Below are 24,620 nucleotides of genomic sequence, written 5' to 3' on the forward strand. Positions count from 1 at the left end.
CAAAACTGATACAGAGATTCGCATTGTTGCGTGTTAATTCAAAGGCAATCGTTTATCAATTAAGGAAATCAGTTTTGTTGATTTTCGAGTCCTTTGGACTCTTTGGCGACACTCGATGACCGGAGAAATTCCGGATCAATTCCCCAACTGGTCGCACTTTTTATCGGTGATACCTCGAGTCTAAGTGCTTTGTAGAGACGATATCGAGCACGAGATCATCTTACCCCGAGAAGAGCCACCGCGAGGTCGGACGACGACGAAAGTGACGAGCGGCAGGCCAAGGCGTGTAATTTAAAGCCCGCTTACAAAGAGGCACTCGGCTGTAATTATAACAAATTGATACGTTCCCCGGCGCCGCTTCTAGAGTCGCCGCTTTATTCGGATAATCGCTCGATCGACGTCATTAGCCCTAATGAGCCGCACGTAGTCCCTGGATGTCGCGGCCGGACTTCTCCCGTGACAATGGACCCGTGCCACGGGACACCTCGCCTTCTCTTCAAGGTATACAAACCATGGACGTAGGATACATGGACCCTGATCCGACCACGAAGATAGCGAAACGAGAGAGAGAAAACAAAGGGACCGTTTCCAACCTCTTTGTTTCTCTTTTTATGTTGAGATACTTGGGTTGGGAGGTGATAACACATTTACTAGCAAGAGAGGGGTGCATCTCCTATGCTCGTTCTTTTTCTTTTCATTGCCTGCATGAATATGCAGGAAAAGAAGGGAATATAGACTCGAAGAGTCCATGTAATATAAGTAGAGTACATGGATAAAGACAGTAGGAATGAGGGAGAGAAAATAAAGGCTCGTTCTTTCTCTCTTGTTACGAGAAATTACGCGGTATAACCACGATAGAAAATAATGATCTCCAATAAAATCCAGGAAAATAAATAAAATGGATAGATGATTTTATTATCAATCAATTCGAAGACAGAACAAGGTCGAAACCAACCCCGGCCAGCAGAGGTGCAATAGAAAAAAGTATCGAGCCTGAAGAGAGAAATCCAGCGCGAGGAGTCGATCCGCGACCCTTTAATGGAAACCGAGGGCCGCACTCCGGAATTTTGTTGGAATACCTACACCCCCGAATTCATAAGGAATACCTACACCCTCCAATTTGTAGAGGGGGTGTAGACCTACACGGCACGTGCGAGGCCCCTGCACAATGTCGCGCGAGCTACGCCCCGAGGTCCCCGTCCAGCTGGGCCTTCTTCGGCTTCTCGAGAAAGAGCGACTCTCGCTTTGGCACACGCCCGAGATGCTCCAGCTGTCCGATCACTCCCCTAAGGTGCTTTTCATCCCCCAGGATACTCGGCATCTGCGTTTGCGTAATTCGGAGACTCGGCTTATGCCTTGAGATCGATGGCTAGATCGATCGATCTCGCGCCCTCGGCGGGCAAGATGACAATTGGTCCAGCGCAGCGTGCGAGGCCCTTGAGGCGCGCCCTGGTCGGGCCGAACTCCAGACCCATGGATCTCTAGACCTCTCCCGGCACTCGAAATTCAGCTCTAGTCTGTGTTACTCGTCCCATTAGGCGAGCCAGCCTTGTCTATGCTGCATCGGCGCAAGAAGTAGCGGCACGAATCGCACAGGAAGGCCTGGCCGATCGGCGATTGGTCGGCACTCGAGTGACCAGCTCGCTCGGTTGGTCGTCGCTCGTTCCTGCGAGTGTCGATCGAAGAAGGGACACATCGAGTGGCGTGCCGCTCGTATCGTGTCGGCCATATTAACTTTCTGTCTCCGGGCAAATCGCGTGCGGACGCGACTCGCGTGGCCCCAGGGATACCGTGGCGTGCGTTCTCCAAAGTCCTATACGGAAACGAGTACCGATTCATCGCTGTACTCAAGGGAACGTCACAAAATGACGGAAAAGATTTTTCTTCCATGTCGAATCCATATTTTTCTCCTTAATTTTCTTCCGCACTTGGGAATATTGCTCATTTTTTTGTTGCCTAAACTCGCACGTGGAAACGAGTACCGATCGATCGCTGTACTCGCGGAGACGTTACAAAATGACGGGAAAGATTTCTTCCCTGCAATCCATGGGTCTATTTCGTATTTGCTAATTTTTTTTGCAAACTATTGCTAATATCGCGAATGTTGTTAATTTTTCTGTCCAGTCTTGCGTGCGGAAATGTGTACCGATTGATCGCTGTACTCAAGGGGACGTCGCAAAGTGGCGAGAAAGATTTCTTCCTTCTAATTGCTGGGTCTAGTGTTCTTCCTGATAATTTTTCTCAAGCTTTCTGACATTGTTAATCTTTTGCGTTAAACAGTAGATGTCCCGCGAGGGTGTCCGGGGTGTTGGGCGTTTTCTTTTGTTTCCGCCGACTTCCCTCGTTTTCATAACGGTCGTCGGCGAAGACGTTATGGAAACGGGGGACAGTTCGGGCAGTCGGGGCCTATTATGGCCGGGGATCTTTATGTAAGATCTACAGGGGCCCCGGGCCCGGAGGGGCCCAAGGTTCCCCATGGCACACGCCCATGCCGCAGAGGGTGGCTGCGGTTCCCTCTCTTTTTCTACCTCGACCTAAGTGTGAAACCCTCGAGAGAGAGAGAGAGAGAGACCCTCCTTGTCTCGATCCGAAACTGTCGTCAAAAACCGATCACCCGCTCGTGTACCTCCGAAGGACTCGAATTTCGTCGAACTCGTTGGATAACGGCCTAAATGCTATTATTGTACGGTATACCGAGTTGTACCCGTCCTTGTAATTGATACAAAATCGTAAAGACATCGCAGTAACATTAAGTGACACTAAGATACTAAGATACGACACATGCTCGAAAACACGGTAATTAATTCTTTTACATTCTTCTAGAATCAAACGAAATCCTGTATTTTAAAGAAACGTCCCCCTTGATCCCTACCAAGTTTTACAAGAACATTATCCCATGGGAGTAATTGAAGAAAATTTCTGGGACGTAGAAGTGACAACCGTACAACCGTATACGCCTTCAAAAGATCCCTCGCTCTAAAATCCAATAATTAATTCCTGTAAACATTTATAGAATAAAAAAAATCGGTGTAAGGGACGGTCCCACTGGTCTCTAAGCTGTATTACAAGATCATTATATTGCGAGGGCCATTTAGGAAAACATCCCGGGTGCACAAACGGCCAATGGTCAACATCCCTGGCACACGCCTCGAGTCCCCCGTAAACCCGGACCTATCCCACCCCCAACTCGCAGTCGGATATCCTTGAGATCCTGTGATGTCCGGCTCCTTGGGCAGGACCTCGGACAATGACCATCGTCCATTACGTTTCTGAGACCCTGGACCATTATACGCGTTAAACCGAGCAAACAGAACCAACAGGCGGTCCTGGTTTACGAGACGTCTCGGGGTCCTTCGAAGGCGGTCGGGCCCTGGATCGCTGCCGATCGGGCCCAAAGAGGCCCGAAAGACGCGGCGGCGTGTTTCGGGTGTCGGGGGCGTTTACAAGCGGCACGTACCGGCTCTTTCAGGAGAGTTAACCGCGAAATCATCACGGCCTCCCGCAGGCGTGTAAACTATCCCAGGGGATGGCACGGCCATTGTGTCCGGGCAGGGTGCATCTGCCAAGTCGCTGACAAATCTATGACCGGGCCCCGAAGTCACCTCCGCCATCTCGTCTCCACGAGGATGCAGCTATCGGGCCCTAAATGAATACCCTATAATCCGTTCCTAAGGAAATAACCTCCGAGTACCGTTGATCGTTATGTCAAATCTTTAATGACAGGGTGTTTAACATGGATAGCCGGAGAATTTTGGGCCTTATTGGAGAGCCCATTTAGCCGGGAATTGGGCTTCTCCCGAGGGAAAGGGCCCATTCCTTCCGGGCCTGAAAGGAAGGCGACATTATAACGTCTTGATAGGAGGAAAAAATCGGGGCCCTCGGGACCCGGTTTGGGCCTGCTCACAATGGCACATCCCAGTCTTGCCTCGTCACCGATTCAATAGTCACCTACGTCGACGAGGCCCGAGGGTGGAGGCCCTGAATGGGGCACGTGCTCTCTGACGTAATCTCGGCATCCTTCTTGGATGCTTCTTCGGGATGAATCTAGGACTCGGAGGGATCGGGCCCCGTTTTCATTGCCCTATCCGGCAGCTGTCTGTCGCGCGCCCGGATTTGCAATTCATCGGCTCGCCCGCCTCGCGACTAGTCGGATTTTCGACGCGATTTTGGTGACATCGAATTACTAGAAGTCGGAAGCGAAATCTAGGCCTTCGATGCCTGGTAAGAGGTTTATACATCCCTCATGTTGGAGAATTATTTGGCAATTTTTTTTTAATTTTTATCTCCGGGCGGGTGCAACGGGATAATTATCGCACGGTTTAAGCCAAGTCGGAATCAGGATGAGATTTTAATGTCATCGATTTTCTCGCGATAGCATTCGAGGGTCTATTAATAAAATTAATCTTTGATACGAACTTTTCGGGGTTTTTGTCAACTTTTATCTTCTATTCCCTAGATACAGGCGAAGTGCATTTCAGGGCCGATTGCAACGGAGGTATCATAGCTCTCCTCGCGACAATTCGCATTTTCGCGGTTTCGGTGAAACAGATTTTCTCTCGAAATTTGTATTTTGAATGGCTGTTAATAAAATTCATCTTTCATGTCGAATGAATTTTCGGGGATTTTTTTTTTTTATTAATTTTCATCTTTTATCAGTCAGATGCAAGGAGATGCATCCGTGTCTCGAGGACGGCTATAACAGGAGCGTGTATCATCCCTCGGCTTGCGACAAGTCGGATTCGATACGGGATTATAGCGACGCCAATTTTCCCGCAAAATTTATGATTTGAGTTGTTATTAATAAAATGAATCATTCACGTTGACTAACATCTTAGGGGTTTTTTTATCTGTCAGCCGGGTGTAAGCGTGGTGCATCCGCGTTTCGAGGGCGGCTGCAACGAGAGCATCTGTTCCTCCAGTCGCGGGTTTACGATTATGCGCGATTTAACGCGTGTTTACATACGTCGGCGTGCGTGTCGCGTGTGCCAGTTCGCGCGAGTGGGCCCGACCTATACAGGGTTTATGCGCATTCCGCTTTCTACGCCGGTGATGGATGCCAAGCGGTTAGGAGACGCATGCATCCACCTCGCGGGTAGGAAATTGATTTCGGTGGTAATCACCGCCGGAGTCGGTCCTTAAGTCGAGGTGGCCGGTCTAATTCCGGTCTAGAAAGTCGCACTAATCATCCGCCTAATGGGCCCTCGTTAGGGCCCGAAAGCGAGAGGGCCCGTTAATACCGAATATCGGTACCAGGTCGCAAAGCTGACTCACCCGCCCCCGCCTTTCACCAAGTCAGGAACACGATATCCCCCATTAGAAAAATCCCATAAGTCCGAAACCTGCGATGCTTAAAAAATCCTCTTAATCTAATTGTAAGTGATAAGGCGCTTATCGGTGCTCACCTCCCGTAGAGACGGCAGCGTGACTCCGCTTGTGGACGGCTCTTGAATCGTGGCGACGCGCGGCCGCCGTCGAGGGGCACCTCGGTGCCGCTCTTCAGGGTAGGGTCCCGCGGGTCAGGGCGAGTTGGACATCTAGAGGAACGAGGAACTTGGTAACTCTCACTGGTGCCACTTGTATATCGACCCTTCGGGTCGGGATCTCTTCGGGTCCTTTGCGGGGTCTTCTTCAGGGTCCTCTTCAGGGTCCGGCGTTCCCGGTAGACCCAATCCCGCGGGGGCGGTCGGCTACTGTGCCGTTCCTCGTGACCACGGCGTGCCTCGTTAACCCCGTCCCGAGGAGGTGCCCGAAGCCGACCTCGGGGAGCACCCTCGAGGGGGTGCGCACTCGGTGCGTGCACCGGCAACAGGTGAGCGGGGTAACCGCTCGTAGTAGCGGACAGTCTGCGACTAAAGCCGGCGGAGTGGCCTCTCTCTCTCCGAGATCTCCTCGGCGAGAGATCTCGCACACCGTGCACACTCCCGCGAATGCGTGCGCGCGTAAGTGCGTGCGAGCGAGAGTGCGCGAGTGCGACCGGGCACGCACCACCTTCCTCTTGCACGGAGATCCTCCCTCTTCTCGGGTCGCGGGTCCCGGGTCCCCGGGGCTCCCTCGCTGCGCACCCACTGCACGTATGCAGCTGGCCGAGCTCGGTCGAGCGTCAGTGTGCGAGCGACTTTGTGTGCTGCAGCGACCGGTAGGAGGAGTGGGAGGTGGGACACGCGACACGACGCGGGGTGGGGAGCGGGTCACGAGGGGTGGGGGACTCCCCCACCCCGCGACCGGGAGCTTGCCATCCCCCGACTCCGATTTCCGCGAGCAGGTCGCATCGCCGAGGCCTCGTTCCCGGTTGCTCCAGATTCCGCGATTCCCCAAAATTTTCGACCTCCCCCACCCCTCACAAGACAGGGTAACTTTACTATTTCGTCGAGCGGAAATTTCTGCCCTTTCGAAATTCCGCGATTCCCTAGAAAATTTCCTCCACCCCCACCTCCCGACAGGAAGAGATCCTCATCCCCTGAGTGTTCGAACTCTTCGAGTTGAGGGTTGGTCGGAAATTTCTTCCTGCCACGGAGTATGCGATTTTCCGAAATTTCTTCCCCCACTCCAGGGGTGCGCTTCTCCCCTTCCACCTCCGAAACGAAGGATACCTTGAAGTGCGTCGCACAGGACCTAACTGCGCCACAAGGTGGCGGGGTGGGAGGGTTCCTCCCGTTCCCACGCGCCATCCCTTCCAGACTGGACCGGAAGGACCGGTAGGGAGGCTTCGGCCCTCTGGTCCTTCCTTCTGGAAATTAACCCCCTAAAGGGGGTTGTTCCGAGTCGGCGTTGGTAGGAGGACTCGCCCAGGGACTGGTCCCCGTCCCGTCGAGGGTGTCCTGGGCGTCCAGTCGGCGGATTTAACCCTTAAAGGGTTAAGTCCTGGTTCTACCAACGTGCACCCTTCCATCCGGACAGCTGGTGAACCGGATTCGCCGAGGGTCGCGGTTTTAAATGCGGAATTAAATCCTGCGATATTTATTCTTATGATTTATTATATTTCCAATCTGAAGGTTTAATCATCTAATTATCGAAATTGTTAATACCACCTCGTGGATCGTTTGATTCTCCCCCACGAGGGCGAAATTGCTCCCTCCAGGGCAATTTCCTTTTCAGCTCCCCCCTAGAGACCGTGGGTGATTTTTCTCCGTAAGGGTGGGAAACAATGCACACCCTTGAGATTCGATTAGGTAAGTTTTACCTTCATGCTTCTGCTTCTGCAACCTCCACCTAACCTTCCCACGTGTGGTAAGACATCCTCTACCTCTCCCTACCCTCCTCACGTCTTCTCAAGTGTTATAATGGGGAAAAGGCCCTATTTCCGCGTCTCCCTCGTTACGTTTTTCCTATGTGATAGGACCACCTTGTAATCTCTTTCCAACCTTCTCAAATCCTCCCACATGTGATAGGGCCACCACATAACCTCCCTCAATTTATTCTCACGTCTTTCACCATGCAACAACGATGAGATCATTTCATCGCATCTCCTTTATCACGCCTTCCCACGTGTGATATGGCCACCTCCACACAAATTCCCCGTATCGAGAAACTCCGTAGAGTTTCGCACCAAATATATATATATAGAGAGACCAAAAACACTGACCTAGTCATTATCTGCGATGTTAAGCGCGTCAGAGTGGACGTAAAATGTCGTGATAACGGCACGAGAAGTCTTACTCGCTGCTACCGTTCCAGTAGAATTAGCCGAGCGTTATCAGCTCTCGGGGGAAAAATCCAAAAACTTCCCAGGATAAGAAACCAGGGGAGGCAGCAGACGTTGCGACGTGGCTCGGCGCTTGCCCACGCCGACTTCTCACGTGTTAACCCTCGGACGTTACGAGCTGCGAGATATCGCGTTTGCACCGTGAACCGAAGTTATCGTAACCGGCCGCTCGTAACCGCAATAAAAGCGCTCGAGCGGCAAAAAGGTGGCGCGGCCTTAATTTACATAGAAGCGATGAGAGGAGAGCGTGGGCAAGCCGAGCAAATGGAAAAGCGAGGGAGAGAGGAGGATATCGCGACGAGGGGAGCGGACCGAGGAGGTCGCGGAGGGCCGGAGGGAGCAGCCGCGACACGGAGGAATGAAATAAAATTCCCGGCAAGAAATAAAAGGAGAAAAGGCGATTTAGTTGATCAGCGCTGGGCGTGAGCACGCTGTCAGACCGGCCTGGCTTAATGTTTTAATTAATATATCGATAGCGCCCATCGATACGTGCTGCGAAACCGAGGACCTCGTAATTGGGGGCCCCCTTGCGGCGGCCATTTCGAAATCTCTTCTCCGCGCCTGTCGCGTTTCGTCGCCTCGTGTCGCCTAGTCGCGATTCCTTCTCGTCACCCACCAAGATCGGACAAATAGAGGCGTCCTCAATTGGCCGCAATTGGCGATCACGAGTCTCACGGTCAATTCGACGACTTCGAAGCCCCATTGCTCTGGGCCCAAGGACGGAATCGGAACACTCGGGGAAGTGGTTTCCTGGGGGAAATAGGGCGAAGGGGATAGGGGAGTCTCTAGGACAGGGGGAGGATAGGGTTAAATAGGAATTTTGGAAGATTCAGGGGAAAACTGGTGACGATTAACAGGGAGATCTGGGCCCAAGTCCCAGGGACGGGTAAGGCCCCGATCAGTAATTCCAGATTTTAACTACGTGTATTCTCGCAGATTTTTTAAAACAAATGGCTAATAATGCCCCTTCTCGATTTTTGATAATTTGTATTACAATTGGCAAGGATCGACCGGAAGATGTTTGTCCAATTAACGGGGAGTCGAGTAATTTCTGAGTGAATAAAAAATCTTGCTTTTGGATAAGTCAGCTCGGAATCTCGAGGGAAATCTCGCAGATAGGGCCCATCCGCGACTTTTAATTATTCTTGATAAAGTTGGTAGCGAGTAGCGCTATCTAGGTCCAATTCGCGGGGAATCGAACGAGGCCCCGTAAAGATCGTAGAGTCTAACGGGTCTAGACGAAAGGCCCTAAGTAAGGGCCTGCGTTTAAATCCGATAATGAATATAATCAGCGGAAATAACATGGAATCTGCGGTGGCCGCACGATACTTGCGGGCCCCGAGATGGGACCAACGAGTCGAAGATGGGCCCGACTGCGACGGATAATTATGGTCAGGGAACTAAGAGAAGTGGGAGTGCTTTTGGAGGACCGAAATAAATTCCCTCGCCATGGACCGTGAATCCGTTATCAGGGCCTCGCGATATCAGTCCCTCGCTCCATCGATCCCTGATAAAGAAAGACCTCCTGTTGCCAGGCGAATCCGCAAGCGATAGAGGCTGCACTCTGCATCCGAGAGGAGGATCGATCTCGGGATCTAAATTCATTTATTCCCGACAGTCCTTGCTGTCCGGTTTCCGCAAACGATGCAAATCCACATAGCGAGTCCGCGACGCACTATTCGCGGAAATATGACGGGGACTCATTTCTGGGACCGGAAGGGGCCCAAGGAAACGTACCGGCGAAAGTGGTCCAAATTTTGGCGGCTTCGCCGATTGGGCAGCAAGAGGTGGGCCCGAGTGATGCATAAAGAGCGAGGCTCCGCAGGACCCTACATAATTCATGCCCCGAAATGTACACTATATTCAGGATCTAGCGGGGACATGCGATCGGGATGCAAGGACCTCGTCTGAATACGAGGCCAAATCGGCGAATCGTCTGGAGATTGGCAAGCGACGATAAAGCCGCTCTCGCAAGTCGATCAGGACCCAGATCCTGAGCCCCGCGAAATTTTCGGCCTTTCGATTATTCAGCCGCGACTCGTGACAAAGATGGCCCCCGAAGGGCCTCTTTGTGTCCGAGGGCCGGCCATCGCTTCCTTAAAATACGATCGATCTCGACCTCCCCTCGATTCGTCTCCAAATTCCTCCTGAATGTCCGGGTCCATATGACGTCTCTTCGGCATTGAATTTCCCTCTCCTGGTCCTTACCCAAAGAAAACCAGATTTCCGGGGTGGAGGAACTCTTCTCCTCAATATACTTAATATCAACTTAATTTTATTGTTATTACTTCGGATAGTTATATTGTTTACCTAGAGATAATTCATTTATAATCATACTTCCATCGAATGGCCCTGCTTGCATTTCCTTTGCCTTATCTATATGGAGCCATTTTTTGGCCTTTTTAATGAATCCCAATCTTAATCTCAATCTCCTAACATTTTAAATTGTATTTAATCGTCCAGGAAATTATGTCGGTTTTTGCAGTTTAGGACTTGGCCATTAAAGACCAAAAACCTAATACCACTGTCCTGAAATCACAGTTTCACGTGCCGACCCCGAAGAGACCATAACAGGAAGTCTTTTAGGGAACTCCGGAGGATGGCTCCAATTTTCCCACCCATATTTTCGGGAGTCCCCTTCGAGGCGATGCAGACGATAAATTTCCCAATAGATTCGAAGTCTTCAGCGATGCCTTCAGGGTCCTCCCTTGTTTCTGTTGGCGGGGACCTGGACCTCGGGAATCAGGTTCGATTGTCTCGGGGTGGCTTTTGGACGCGTGAGAAATCCGCGCGCAGCTGTGCGTCGCCGGCTGACGGCGCGCGTGTACGCAACTAATACACGACCCTGAAGAGACGCGTGGAAGGAGGTCGATTGTTCGCGACGTGCCCATGCTGGTCGCTTACACATGCAAATTAGTCTCCGTCTTGGAGGACCCCGTCGAGTAAAGGGTTAAACGGGCGACGAGGAGTTAGGGGTTGGCAGCCCTCTCGCCCTGCGACGCAACCCTGAAGATCGATACTGTGTCCCTCGTGTCTTTCCTCACCTTTTCCCACGGCTCGTAGAAAATCAGGGGGAAATGAATCACGAGGTGTCGATCTCCTCTTCCACCTCTCCTGACGCTATATTACTCTGTACGGAAAAAAAGACCACAATTATGGAATTATTATCCATTTTGGGATAGCCTGGACAGGCGGTTGCAATAACCAGGGTAACCTAATAAGGGTTACATCACGATTTAGGCAAGTTAACTACAAGGAACGAGTTGTTATATCGTAACCTCTTGATATACTTTGTTCTTTTCAGGGTCCAATTTCGATTTACTCGGATGAAAATCCACCTATGCGCGGATTTTCGCCCGGTACGCGGTTGCTCCAGTTTACGTCACAAGACGAATGGGCCCGTCGGGCCCACTTTGCGTCGCAGTCGATGCATACTCCCTCACACCTCGACGAGTTGTCCTGGCGGGCTTTAGAATTGCAGATAATCGCGCGATCCTCGCCGACGATAATCGGGCTCGTAGACATGCGGTGACATTTCTGGCTAGGTTGCACGCATGTATACGCGGATCCCCGTAGACGCGGAGATCGTCATCGCGATACCTCGTGGCCCCGAATTGGAGACGTCGGGGAAGGTTAGGATGCATCTTCCCGACTCGCAAATTAAATCGTGGATTTGTCAATTTTCAGCTTTGGGTCTTATTGGGCCTTATGGGCCTTGTTTAGCTGAATCGTTCGAAGGACTTACGTGGATTGGCAACATGGGAAGATCAGGATGCATCTCACCAGCTGAGCTAGATCGTAGGTTAAATCACAAATTTCTGGATTTTGGGCCTTTTCAGGATTTTGGGCCTTTTCAGGATTTATGGGCCCGATCTGGCGAAGTCGCTCCCCCGCGAAGAAGTCGTGGCCCAGCTCCCACGACGTCCCAGCTGAGGCCCGGCTGGCTCCGCCACGTCTGCCCTCCCTCTTGGGGCCCACAGTGGGCCCATTGTAAGCGGGAGGCTATTTGCGCGAGTGGCGAATTCCCGCACACGTGCGGGCCCACGTGTGGGAACCATAGGCTCCGAATGCGTTCCTTCTTCCCGCCAAAAGCACTCGGCGGTGCCGGGGCTGCACCTATGTCAGGCCCACCCCGTGGGCCAGCCGGGCCCAAAAGATCCCGCGTGTGGGAATCTCGGCATGGCGCAGCTTGCCGAGGATTTCCCGCCAAAACGGGAGGAGGAGGAAGAACCCTCGGGAACCCCCTCGATCGACGGTGGCGTCCCACCTTGCAGCGTCCTCTCCCGGTCCCCTCGAGGGGTGAAGATCCCGGGGGAGAACTCGTGGGAAGTGGGCCCGATTGGCCCACCTCGACAGGTGAGGGGCCCACGAGCCTCGCGGAATTCCGGAAGGTAACGACCAAGGTAACGTCGGGGACAATGAAGAAGTTAGGGGAGGCGACGTCGCCGAAGGGTCCCCGAAGTGGGCCCGGTTGGGCCCCGCGGAGAGCGATGCACCGAGTCATTGCTCATTGGCCCGTGGGGCAGGTGGGCCCGATCATTAACGAACGTGGGACCTCCGGCGACGTGTCGCAATGTGGGAAATTGCGGAATCCTCTCTTCCCGATGGGGGCCCGCCGCGCCGTCGGGCCTGGCGAAGGGGCCCGATAGGAAGTGTCTTCCCGTGATTCAGGCGTCCTCCCACGTGGGCCCGGGTTCGGGAAGATGTCGCAAACCCGGAGGAGACTCGAGCCGAGCGCCGATGGACCCGGGCCCGCGGGTGTGGGTGGCCGGGGGGCACAATGACGCGACCCACTCCCACGGGGGTCCCCGTAAGCAGTAAGGCCCACTTCGAGACGATCCCGAGACGCTCTCGAGACAACTGAGGTGAGGCCCGAAGCCGACTCCGGGGTCTCGCTCGTCGGCATTGTTTCACCGCCATAAGGCCCGTCGTTATCCCAGCGTTACGAGGTGGTAACGCGCTCGTTCCCTTGGGAGTTACCGGCGCGGGGCCCGACCGGGCCCATTCCGGGTATCGATGACATCGCCGATAATCCGATGGAATCGAATCCCGCGGCCGAGGCCTCCACTCCGTATTCCGCCCCAGGAATTCCTCTATTTCCCTACTCTGCGCGAGTCCCTATACAAGGCCCACTGAGATACGGCGACGGGCCCCGGGAGTTACGTCGAGCATTACTATTAATCGCGACCGATCGTCCCGGGACTTTAGCTAGCCGTCCAAGTCGTATCGACTCGACGAGGCCTCTTCATACCTGGACCTACACCTCCGCGACAGGGGACCGTCCCGTGTCGTAAGGCCCCTTCCCGACTCGCAATCGCTATCGGCGATGGAGAGCGCGACGGGAAGCGCGGCTAACAAAGAGGTTTCCCCGGTTTCGCGTCAATCGGGACGATATCGAAATCTCGGGAACTGGTCAGGGCCGCCCACGTGCGATTTAATCCGACCGCGAGGAGGTCCGGCCGATACGTCGCGATCTCGCCGCGCGTATCGGCTCGGGCCCAATATGGGAGGTCCCCGAGGTGCGAGCCGATTATCCCGGGTTAAATTCGAGGAACTCCTCCCGAGGGGAGTCCCTCTTCCGACACGTAGGCGCGCTTCTTGGAGGCCCTCTTCGGGGACCTCTTCAGGGCCCAGCGCGGAAATTCCGCCGCGTCTCGCGGCTTCGTTAAGGCCGGGAATTACGAGGGCCCCGTGTTAAGGCTACGTATTAATTTGCATAGCTCGGAGAAATGGCTCGACGAGGGAAAGCTCGCTCGTCTAACTCGGGGCGATCGAGTGAATCATCCGCTCGTGGGCGGCTCGCCGGCGGATCTCACCTGGACGGGAAGGACTTTACGAGGACCTATTTCACCGAGTTGTCGTCGGTATGAAACAACTATTAGCGCGACCTCTTGATGGCGTATTATGTTCGCCGATGTACCGCGCATTAACGAGCTCCCGGTTTATGTACCGAATATAACCGGCCCCTCGTAAAACGCCCACGGCCGGTCCGGGCCTCGAGCGCGATGGAAGCGATCAACTTTTCCGGACCGGGATACACCCTCCCATTTTTCTTTCTTTTACCCTCTCTCCCGTGGGTCCGGCTAACGAACGCCATCCATATTCAGCGCCCGAAGTCGCCCCCGGGGCCCTGGGGCCCCGCGGATTTTTTGCGGACCCCTCGCCGGCCCTCCGCGATTTCGGCGGGAACGCCGCCAAGTCGTTGCCGGGTAAGAGGACTCCTCCGGTTGCCGGTAACAATAACGGGCTTCCCGACGAGGGGTTCCGATCCCCGCGGGTTTGTTTATAAATACCTACTCTACGAACACCCCAGCCTCCTTCTGGAGCACACCTGGATCCTGACGTCATTCGCACCAACGCGCCGTTATCCCCGCGACTACGTAAGGTTACGTCACGAGGGTCCCGGCAGATGCTGGACCGGAGATGGAGGAAGGGACAGATGCGAGCGCGGGACAACCGACTTCTCCAAAGAGAGAACTTTTACCCAGAAATCCTCCCGACGCTTCATGGGAGTATCCCAGTTGTCACCCTCTCCCTGAAATCTTAATATATATTTGGCGCGACACTCTACCGAGTTTCTTAATATCTCTTAAATATTAATCCTTCTGAATTATATGGAAGCATTTTCCTTGGAAATTGAATATTAAGTTTTAATTTAAAGAGACGCGAGGGTGAATTCTATATCCGGGACTTGTCTTCGGAGATGGGAACCGTCACCTGATCTACGACTTGTCCAGCTGGACCACCTCGTTTCTTGTCCCCTTTCAAGCGCCCCTGAAACTGCGCAGGGCCCTTAAGGTGATTCTCGAAGCCGGACCCAAACATTGGGCCCACCCCGCATGCGCGATAAATCGCTCCGCGGGAACCCCCGACAAAAGTGCACCCCGATGGCACGAATGCACGTTGCATCCACCCCATGACGGTCGCCGGTCTTTAATAACCAACTGTGGGAACGCCGACCAGCTGAGAACACCCCCTTGAGGGGGTTGAGATTCTTTTGAATAATTGTCGGGGCAAAAGTATGTTATTAAATTGTTTAAAGTGTACCGATATTTCGAACGCCGTCGAAAATCCGTATACGAAAGATTTAGAAATTTTTTTGGAAAATTAGTATACATCCCTTGAAATAGTTATACAGTAAAACCTCGGATACAATCGTAAGGAAAAGTGGTTAATCGACCCTAATTCCACTAAAAAAGTAACTTCCCGAAGCGTACCTCCTCCTTGTAGTAGTTAATCGACACTAATTCGAATAAAGAGTACCTCCTCCTTGTAGTGGTTAATCGACACTAATTCGAATAAAGAGTACCTCCTCCTCGTAGTGGTTAATCGGCACTAACTCCGATGAAGAGGATCCCCCCGAAGAGGGTGCGAGATTTCTTGCGCCTCCTCGAAGTCGGTCGAGAAGGGTCCGGTTAACGAGCAAGAAGGCGCAAAAACCGGGGCCCGGTAATAAGGAAAAAAGCGGGCGATCGGTAAGAAATCGTCATGACGAGTCATTAATATCATTACGTGGACCGGCTCGCTCCTCCGCGTCCCTTCAGGGAGCGCCACGAGACCGGCTACCTCGAAGACTTCCCCGTGGACGGCTCGAAAGGGTTCGACTTGAATCCTTCATATCGCTAACAAGCAAAACAAGGAATATCTCTGATTTATGGGGATCCGCCTTGCTGATACAGACGTAGAGTACCCATGAAAAGGTGCGGCCCAGAAGACGACGGTCGGTTTTCTTTTGATCTGTCACGTATGATGTCAATCGAGGGAACTCGGGTCGTCTATCCTGTACGCGATTTTCAACCCAGGACTGGAATGGCGACCCTCCTGGAGGCGCGTTCTTCGCGGTGGGGTCGACGAAGAGCTCCCAAGCTGCACTGTTTACCTTTCCAAGTAACACTGGTCACCTGGCTGCCTTGCAAGGACACGTTACGGGGAAAGACGAGCCCGAGGAATTAGCGATATCTCGCTAATCAGGTGACGAAATACCCCACGAAGGGAGATGAAGTTCCGCAGAGCCTCCTCAGGGTCGTGGGGATTTTCGTAGGACTCCCGAAGACGTCCCGAGGGACTTGAAAATCAAAATGAGGACGTTTTGAAGCATGGCGTTCGCCAACCTGGGTTATGGGACTCTTCGTGAGATTCTCTTCAAGTTAGGGGGGAAAGCGCGCTAAGTGACGTCGGTACACAAGTGTATCAACAGGTGTTGGTTTATGACGGCCGAGCGCGGGACACCGTGGGCTTGGACATCGATTCAGATGCAATTTAGATAAGTCGAACGCGATTCGACAACCCTGAAGAGCTGGACCTTGTGAGATAAGAGAGGTGATCGCCAGGCCCGAGCTCCCCGTAAATCCTTATTGGCGTGGAACAACGTGACGCAACGTCTCTCTATATATGCATTCTATATAAACGTACCCTCAATATTTACCCATACAATTATCGCTACTCAACCAGTAACAATTCCACGTTACAATAGAAGCCCTGGGAACGATTCTTCCGGATTTCCAGAATTTTTCTATCGCGCTCTGCATCTCGAGTTAAAAATTTTTTTAAATACATCGAATCTCATTTCCCCTCTGACCAGGAACAGAATATCATATGAACTATTGCCATTAAGTGTAACATTAAGTTTTACATCGTTAAGCTTCTACTGTCTACGAATGCAATTATACTTCTAATTTAGGGATTAATTTTCCTCCATTTTTCTTAAATAACCAGTGATTTCGAGGTTTCGGGGCCCGAAAAATGAAATTTCATTTCTTATAACGAATCTTAAAAATACCTACAAAGAAATTTTTGAAAGATTCAAATTTCGTGGGTTTCGGGACCTTCCTTATAGTTTCGATATTCGGAGTGTCAAGTGTGAAACGGTTCGGTACACTCAGGGGAAAAGTTTCATAAACGGGACCTCTTCACGCCACTTTGACATCACCTTAAACTATGAAACTTGTAAGTGATCAAAACAGGATTTAAAGTCTCGACCGAGATCGATAACTTCGACTCGGGATCTCTGGTGTGCACCAACGCGCCTCGAGGTCCGTCGTGGGCAGTGGAGGAGAAGGTACGAGTTAAGGTGAAGTTCGATTGATAGTTTAATCGACGAGTCGCGGCCTATCTTCCGGGAAATTTATGCGAACAAGCGAAGACACCAACGCACCTCGTGGAGGCTCGTAAAAGGCGAGGAGCGTTCTCGTAACGGAGGCGCGGGTCCTCCACGAGGAGACACCGGGGCAAAAAGCGCAGCGGTTACCGCAGAAATTGAAAGGGCGTTTTTTCCTGTGGGCCCGTAAGTCCCCGTGTCCGGGGTCCTAATTAAGCGAGGGATCATCTCGAGGACCGAGCCTTCTCTTTAACTTTCGCCTGGGAACGCGGGCCCCCGAGAGCGAGAAGAACGGGCCCGGAACGCGTGGGTGAACCGCGGACTCACCCACGGGCCCCACCCTGGGGCCCCACGTGTAAAATATCTGCCTACTCCGCTCTCAACCTACACGCACGTCCAAATGCGTGCACAAACACCACCCAGGAGGTGTGCGTGCCCGGCGGACGAGCTTCGATGTAGAATGCATATTCATACGCGAAGGTGCTCCACTTGGGCCTTATGATATCGAGGAGGGGGCCGCGTAATCCCCGAGGACCGGGTCCCCCAAGAAGGTGGCATTCCGAGGTGGGGAAAAAAAGTCGACGGGGTTCAAGATTTCGCCTGTATCGTAAATTTTACATAAAATATGCCTCTCAAAACTGCGGGGTCTTGATTTTTATCCTACCTGGGGCCCCTAATTGTGGGCCTTAAATGGTTCCGAGATAGTATAAAGAAAGGTGACTCCTACACGATTCGACTATCAGCAGATATTTCCATTTTTCATACTTCCAGGTCAGAAGTGGAACTTAATTCTGAATTAACCCTTTCACTGTGGGCCCCTCTTAAAATCAGTTTGATATTATCCCTAGCTTATCAAATATAATTTTGAAGTGTTGTTATCGTTCCTAGTGAATAGTGAAGAATTGATAGTAAAGTGTCCGAGGGCCGGAAGACGTCCACCGTGGGAAGATGGAGACATTAAAGCCGTCGATCGGTGGTATCTGCACGGAAGGGTTGAGGAGGACGTTCGAAAGGGCTTAAGAAGGGCTTGGAAGGGTTACTTGGGTTCGAAGTAGGGCTAGAGTTTCCATGTTAAAATCCCTCGAGAGGGCGATCGGGCCCCGATCGCGAAGCGGGGCCCGACGCGGCCTTGAAGAGGAAGGCTCGCGCAGAGGAGCCGATCGGCCCCGCACCCACGCGAGATGGGGCCCAGTCGAGTAAAAAGTCGAGCAACCACCGAGACGGGCCCCTCGCATGCCGAAGAGCATGTAGACTCTATCGGTGGCCGCCTACGCGGTGCGTCCGGCCGGACGGTACCAATTCGGGCCGACGTGTCAGCCCGGGGCCCGTTCTTCAGGGTCTCCTCGGTAGTCCCGGCCACGGGGCGGATTCGTGCCGCGGAGATATGTGGTCGGAGGTGGCGAGGTACCACTTGTTAAAGTCAGAATTTAATTCCCCGGGACATGGCACTGCTCCCTCCGGGCGAGCAGGGAGATCGCGATACGGCCGGGGGGCAATCTAGCGAGGCGAATGCTCGAAGGAGCAGGAGAGGATGGATCCTCTTCCTCGGGGTCGGTCCCTGGGACTCGATCGGTTCGACCGAAGACCGGGAGATTCGACGTTTCCTAATACCTAACCGCGTCGATTAATTTCCTCTCCTTCATGGAAGCTGTCCTCGAATTCAATTCCTCCCCGAAAAAGACAGGGCGCCTCCACTTCGACCAGGAAGGGTCTTTCGATTTTTGTACCGATTTTTGTTATCACCAAAAACTGGATTATTTCTCAATTTTTGCAGGGCTTACTTCTCCTCTGATCACTTGATTTCAGCTATGCACTCGGAATTCAGGGTTGGGAAGTATTTAAGGATGGTTTCTCTTCCGCGGGGTTCGTTCCTAGGACTCGATCGGCTTGATTGAAAACCGGCACATCTGACGTTTCCTGGCACGTAACCAAGTCGAGTAACTTCTCTTTCCTCGTGGAAGACTTCCCTGAATTTAATTCCTCCCTCGGAAAGACGAGGCGCCTCCACCTCTACCAGGAAGAGGCGCCCTGCTCTCTCGATCCTTATAGCGATTTTTTCCCCGCCGACTACACTCGATTCGAGCTCCACATCCGGGATGCAGTCCTGGAAGTATTTAAAGCCGACAAGGCAAAAATCCGGGGATGTAATTGTGGGAGAGCGATAACTTCCTTCTTCGCTCTCTTCAAGGTACGTACCTCGGCGTGGGGCTCGTGGGTTTGGGGAAGAAGAACTCAATCGATCCTGCGCTAATTCTCCGGAGCTCCTTTCCGCTGGAGATCCGAGGCTGGTTACGCGAAGTGCCCTCGTCGAGGATGGGAGCGCCAGGTGCATCGTACCTGGGAAAGCAGTAATTTTTGTTATAATTTTCACCGGGACGCGGGGCTCGGCAAAATGGCGCGGCCGGTTCGGGAACGATGGGGCTTGCAGGGTTTACTTTTTTACGCTCCTCTCCCTCGAGTTATTGTACGGTAGTTTCCTTTCCGTTCCGGCGCCCACCGGCGGGTTCGTTATGCCCGGTGGATATAAAATTTAATTCCATTTCGCCGAAAAATAAAGCGCCTTAGCGCACACCCTGCGCAAGGTGCACCGCTCGGGCGGGGCGCCGGCGTCGGGACGCCCCGAGGAAGACGTTCCTCCGGCTGTATTTCTTCGAGGGGCAATTTCGTTGGGCCCCCGGACCAAATTAACGGGGCGTCGGGCTCACGTTATCGCGATTCCGGAATAACCTCGTCGAGAAGCGCGCGAAAGCGAGGGGGAGAGATGGAGAACGCGAGCGTTCTTCATGCTCGACCGCGTGTTGGCGTTCTCCAATTTAGCAGCTTCCTCTAGGAGATTGGAGAACGACTACGCGAGGTTGAAAATATTTCTACATACGTCGTCCAATTTATCAAGGGGGCAATCTTCGTTGTCCAGCAGTCGAAGTTCTACAATATGTAAGAACGGTCGCCGGGACGAGTACCTACGTTCACGTTTTCGGAATTGCCGAAGAACGTCAATGGAAGATTAAGAATGTCCATCGATATCCAATTTTTTAAATAAAATCCCCATGGGAAATAATATCATTTGTTGAGTAACGTCGAAGCGAGATTGAATATATTCCACGCCGCGTTACCTAATTTACCACCATGAAAAACGTAGCGATCCACCCATTGACATTCTAATTCCAATTTCATAAATAAATTCGCCACGAGGAATATCCATGCGTTCACCTTTCCCAAATTGTTGAGTAACGTCGAAGCGAAGTTGAATATATTCCACGCTGCGTTACCTAATTTACCACCATGAAAAACGTAGCGATCCACCCATTGACATTCTAATTCCAATTTCATAAATAAATTCGCCACGAGGAATATCCATGCGTTCACCTTTCCCAAATTGTTGAGTAACGTCGAAGCGAAGTTGAATATATTCCACGCTGCGTTACCTAATTTACCACCATGAAAAACGTAGCGATCAACCCATTGACATTCTAATTCCAATTTGCTAAATAAATTCGCCACGAGGAATATCCATGCGTTCACCTTTCCCAAATTGTTGAGTAACGTCGAGGCGAGGTTGAATATATTCCACGCCGCGTTACCACCGTGGAAAACGCAGCGATCCACCCGTCGACGTTCCCCAATTTGCTGAGTAACTCGGCCGCAAAGAACAACGACGCACCGAAGTCCCCAATTTACCGACTCGGAGGAGACGCTCCGCCAGGCGTCGAAGTCTCCTCTCCTCGAGCGCTTCCGCGACAAGTCGCTGACGAGAGGCGCAAAGGAGACCGGGCGGTCCTCGAGTCCCCCAAACCGGGGCCCTGTATATCTCGTGTCGTAATCTTCGGGGCCGGGCCCATCGGCCGTCGCGAGCAGCGGCCGTCGCAGGAGGATTTACAGGGCAGTCCCCGCCGAAAACAAACCTGTAAACGAACCTGCAGCCGGTCGCCTCCGATTTAAGAGGCACTCTTGTAATTACGAGGGCCCACATAGCGGGGCCCGACGTCAGGTGCCGCCCTTTACTATCGGCTCCCGGTAATTCGACCTCCAGATTTTAGGAGGCGGTTTCGCGAGCGAGGGTCCCGGTAAGGCCCCGACCGGGTTCAAAGGTCCGTCGAGATTTATCTCGACCATTAAGAGATACGCCATCTTTGCCCGGCGCCCGTGCTAGGCCCGCGTCGGGGGCCTTACGCCTCTTCTTTCGCCTTCCCCCCCGCGGAATCGATAATGCATCGCGGCCAGGAATCGATTGGAAGGATCTCGATATCTCGAATCTTGTAGCGCAGGTAGTGCGGTGGCGTGTCCGCCTCGTTACCGGCGTACACGCCGGCCCGGTCGGGCCCTCTTCTCGTAGTTCAGGTGAGGCCCGCGGGGCCCGCCAATTCATTAAGCAGTAATTGAGTTTTCAGCTTCGAGATAGAGCCCCGAGAAAACGAAGGAGAGGACCCTCTACCAGGGGAAGACCTCGTCCGACCAAGGGCCCGACATCGCCCGCGAATTAAGCACAGACAACTCGTGACAGATGTCCCGCTGATGAGTCACTAAACTCTGGACAAACGACGCGGTCCCGCCGCGTTTCCGCGTCCCTCTCGCCCCACTTTCGCGGGGGAAACGCGACCATCGGGGTTTCGTTAATTGCGGAGTCGTAATTTGACGTCCGCCTGGGGAATGTCGCGTGAAGGATGGGCCTCGCCGAAGGAATTCCTCCGCCGAGGGCCCGGAATTCCAGGACGGAGCCGACAAAAAGATTACAGGTTTCTCCTGAATTTTAATTTAAAATTAAAGCGATACCAGGCGGGGGAGGGACCGCTCGAGATAGGATACGACTCGTCTTCGAGGCCCGGCTGAGTGAGATTCGGGCACACCCACTGTCTCTGGGTATTAACTCTGGAGATCCACTTCGAGCGGGGATTTCGAGCGCTTCGCTTCTCGGCTTCTACCCCTGAAGAGCTCTTGTTAGCCTCTTCTTTTCTTCTTTTTCCTCGGCGTTTTATCGGGCAACGATGATGGTACCGAATTCTTCGGCAATGGGCCCTCGATTGAGTCGTACACATCGCCGGGCTCGGAGCCATTCCTCGATCATAGGAAATCTCGCTTTTTCTCATCGACAACTCACGGTAATGGCCTTTCCTTCCGTGCCAATACCGGGGCTTTTTTGCCGCGCCTCCCTGTCGCTCTTCAAGGTTTTTCCGCCTCGGTCCCTCGCCTCGCGACCGCAGCTAACCAGCTGCACGTAGAGTCGGACCCTCCACCAGCTACCGAGAGGTGGACGGTACCGCAAGGATGCCCGCCAGAGGAATAGCTGCCCGTGGAGCGGAGAACCCGAAGAGGTAGCTGAAGGAGAGGCCGAGGTGCCGGGGCAGAGGGCGTCCTGCTACCATTTCCCCTCGCCTTTCGCCTCATCCGCGGCAAAAAGCTCGCCATTCATTAGAGCTGCTCGCGCTATTAAGGTAATCGCCCGAGTGGGCCCGATATGCCAGCTGACGTTTGGTGGGCCTGCTCTGCCGCGAATCTACGAAGCCGATCAGAGGAGAGGAGGCCTTGAAGAGGAACTCGAAGAGGATTTTGTAAAGGAATTACGAGAGGAACACGAAAAAGAACTTGAAGAGGAACGGTGATAGGCAAATTCGATTTTGATCTCCCAGCCTTGGTCTTGGACTAGCAAAACATGATCATAAGATCAAAACTAAGATGATGGTAGTCTTGGATAAGTGCACCAATAAGAGGCTGTGACCAGGGAAATCGGTCGTAGAGTCGTGCACTTTTTAGAAGACCGAAAACTAGGCTCGACAAGATGAAGACGCGAGGATACAAGACCAAGACCAAGACCAAGACACCAAGCCTTTATCTTGCGTTCGCTCGGCTTTAACCAAGAACTTGAGGAGAAACTTGAAGAGAAACAGAGCCCAGGCCATCGTTTTCCTCTGCCACTCGAGAACTGGTCCCAGTCCCTGGACCACTTCCGGAGTTCCCCACCTGGCCGGACGTCCACCGGAAGTGAGGACACCGCGGTGACGAAGTTATCGCCGTCAGTCCCGGGCGCTCCGTCACAATGCGGCCGCAAACAAATAAATATGACGAACGAGACGCGAAGCTCGAGTCGTAAATCAAGACGCCGCACTTCTCGGGCTCGTTCAACGACGAGCGAGAGTTTCGACCAGCTCGGACCTCGACCAAGTCGATCTCGAGGAGCTCGCTCCAGTTTCTTCAGGGTCGAGCTCGCGACTCTCGGGGCCGTCATTGAAAATCGTATCCTCTCCGGGTTTTCGGACCGGAGAGGGGCAGAGCGAGGATAACGTTGCTCTTCTTCGGTTCTCTCGGACTTCCTGGAGAACTCGGCCTCGATGACTCGACCTCGAGCACGACCCGAGGCCGTTGCTTCCCGCCGGCCGACAACCGGGCCTTCTGGCACGGGACGATCGCTCGTAACGTAACTCACGACAGCGGTTTCTGTTCGCCCGCGGCGCGCCATTTTACGATCGCATTTATTTTATTTAGATTTATTTGATTTGCCGCAATTTTATTCGGTTATTTATCACCGCGCCGGCACGTCACAGCGCCGCCCGGCGGCCTGCCTACGCGCGGGCGGCCGTGCGAAGGCGCCCACGAGTCCCCCTCTGGGCCCTAAGGCCCTCGGGCCCATAAGGCCCATAAGGCCCATCGGACCCCTTCGACCAGGATCGCGCGCAAACCCCGTTTCCGACCCCGCTGACCTTACCGCGCGTATCTCCTTATCGCTCTTCGCCTTTGTCGACTTTCCATAAGCCCCGATATCCAAAATGGCGGAAATATGCAATTTGATGAATCTTTTCTCAATTATCCACGAATTCTAATTTCCGCCATGGTGGTCATTCGCCATTTCGTCGAACATTATCACGCTTAATTCCTTATCACTCCTTCTTTTCGTCAATTTTCCGCGAGTCCTAATTTTCATCGCGGAGGAAAATGACGATTCGTCATCGACTGGCCCAAATCCCCAGCGCCTCCGCGGGCCCGGACCCTCCTCAGGGAGTCCCCAGAGCTTCCGTGGACGCAGTCGGACGGGTCGATGGCACGCGCGTCCACCTGGCCGTCTCCTCGTCTCTCGAGTCTCGTCAAACCTGCCCTCCCTCCCTCGTCGAGCCAACTCCATCCATCGGGCGTCGCCATCTTGGCGACGCCGCTCCGGGCCCTAACGATTCCGCGACGCTCGAGCGCCGGCCGAGCGCCGCCGACGTCCGGACGGCATGCCGGCCTGACGGATGGCTTCCATCGCTCGAATTTATTGGCGACCCTCGTCGCGCCGATCGCTCGGCCATTTCTGCCAGACGGGGCCGAGAGCGCGTAACGTACCGTTCGCAACTTCTTCTGGGTCGGCCTGGCTACGTGACGTGGGTACCGAGCGCGGACCCACCCCGACCGTGAAGAGCACCCTCCGCCCCGGAAGAACCGCGACTTCCGGGTCAGGATTTGTAATTCGGATCCCGAAGAAACCACTTCGCGAAACTGCGCGGTCGTTAAAGGGCGGGAGGATGGAAAAGAAATCGACTCGCATTCCCGACCTCGTCCCTCGGGAATCCATCCTGCAGGACCTCGGTAACGGCAACGGCCCCCGGCCGGTTCCTAGTAAACGACCTCCCGAGTGTCTCTCTTCCCTCTGGCATCTTCTGGACACCCGGCATCGCTAATTAATGAAGCCGTTCGCCCAGGTTTTGACGGACCGCTTCACCTGTCCGGCCTCTGGGGCACCGACACCCTGAAGCGTGGACGATGGATCATACGGAACGGAGTTACCTGAGGTGACGCTTTGCTTAGGACATTTCTGGGGGTCCTCGAGGTAAAATGAAAGGGAAGGGTATCTTT

At 53.3% G+C, this 24,620-nt stretch overlaps 1 protein-coding gene across 1 annotated transcript in view; it reads right to left on the reverse strand.

The window, feature by feature from the left end:
• Positions 1–22,693, reverse strand: part of LOC105699022 (fez family zinc finger protein 1) — a 46,930-nt gene extending 24,237 nt beyond the window's left edge. The window contains exon 1 of the mRNA XM_012423720.1: positions 22,616–22,693. Within this exon, the coding sequence (XP_012279143.1) occupies positions 22,616–22,693 (78 nt within the window). The remainder of the gene's footprint in view (positions 1–22,615) is intronic.
• Between the last annotated feature and the right edge of the window lie 1,927 nt (positions 22,694–24,620).

The sequence above is a fragment of the Orussus abietinus genome, unplaced genomic scaffold, assembly GCF_000612105.2.
Source record: "Orussus abietinus isolate OABI.00-Male unplaced genomic scaffold, Oabi_2.0 scaffold3, whole genome shotgun sequence".
Lineage (NCBI taxonomy): Eukaryota > Metazoa > Arthropoda > Insecta > Hymenoptera > Orussidae > Orussus > Orussus abietinus.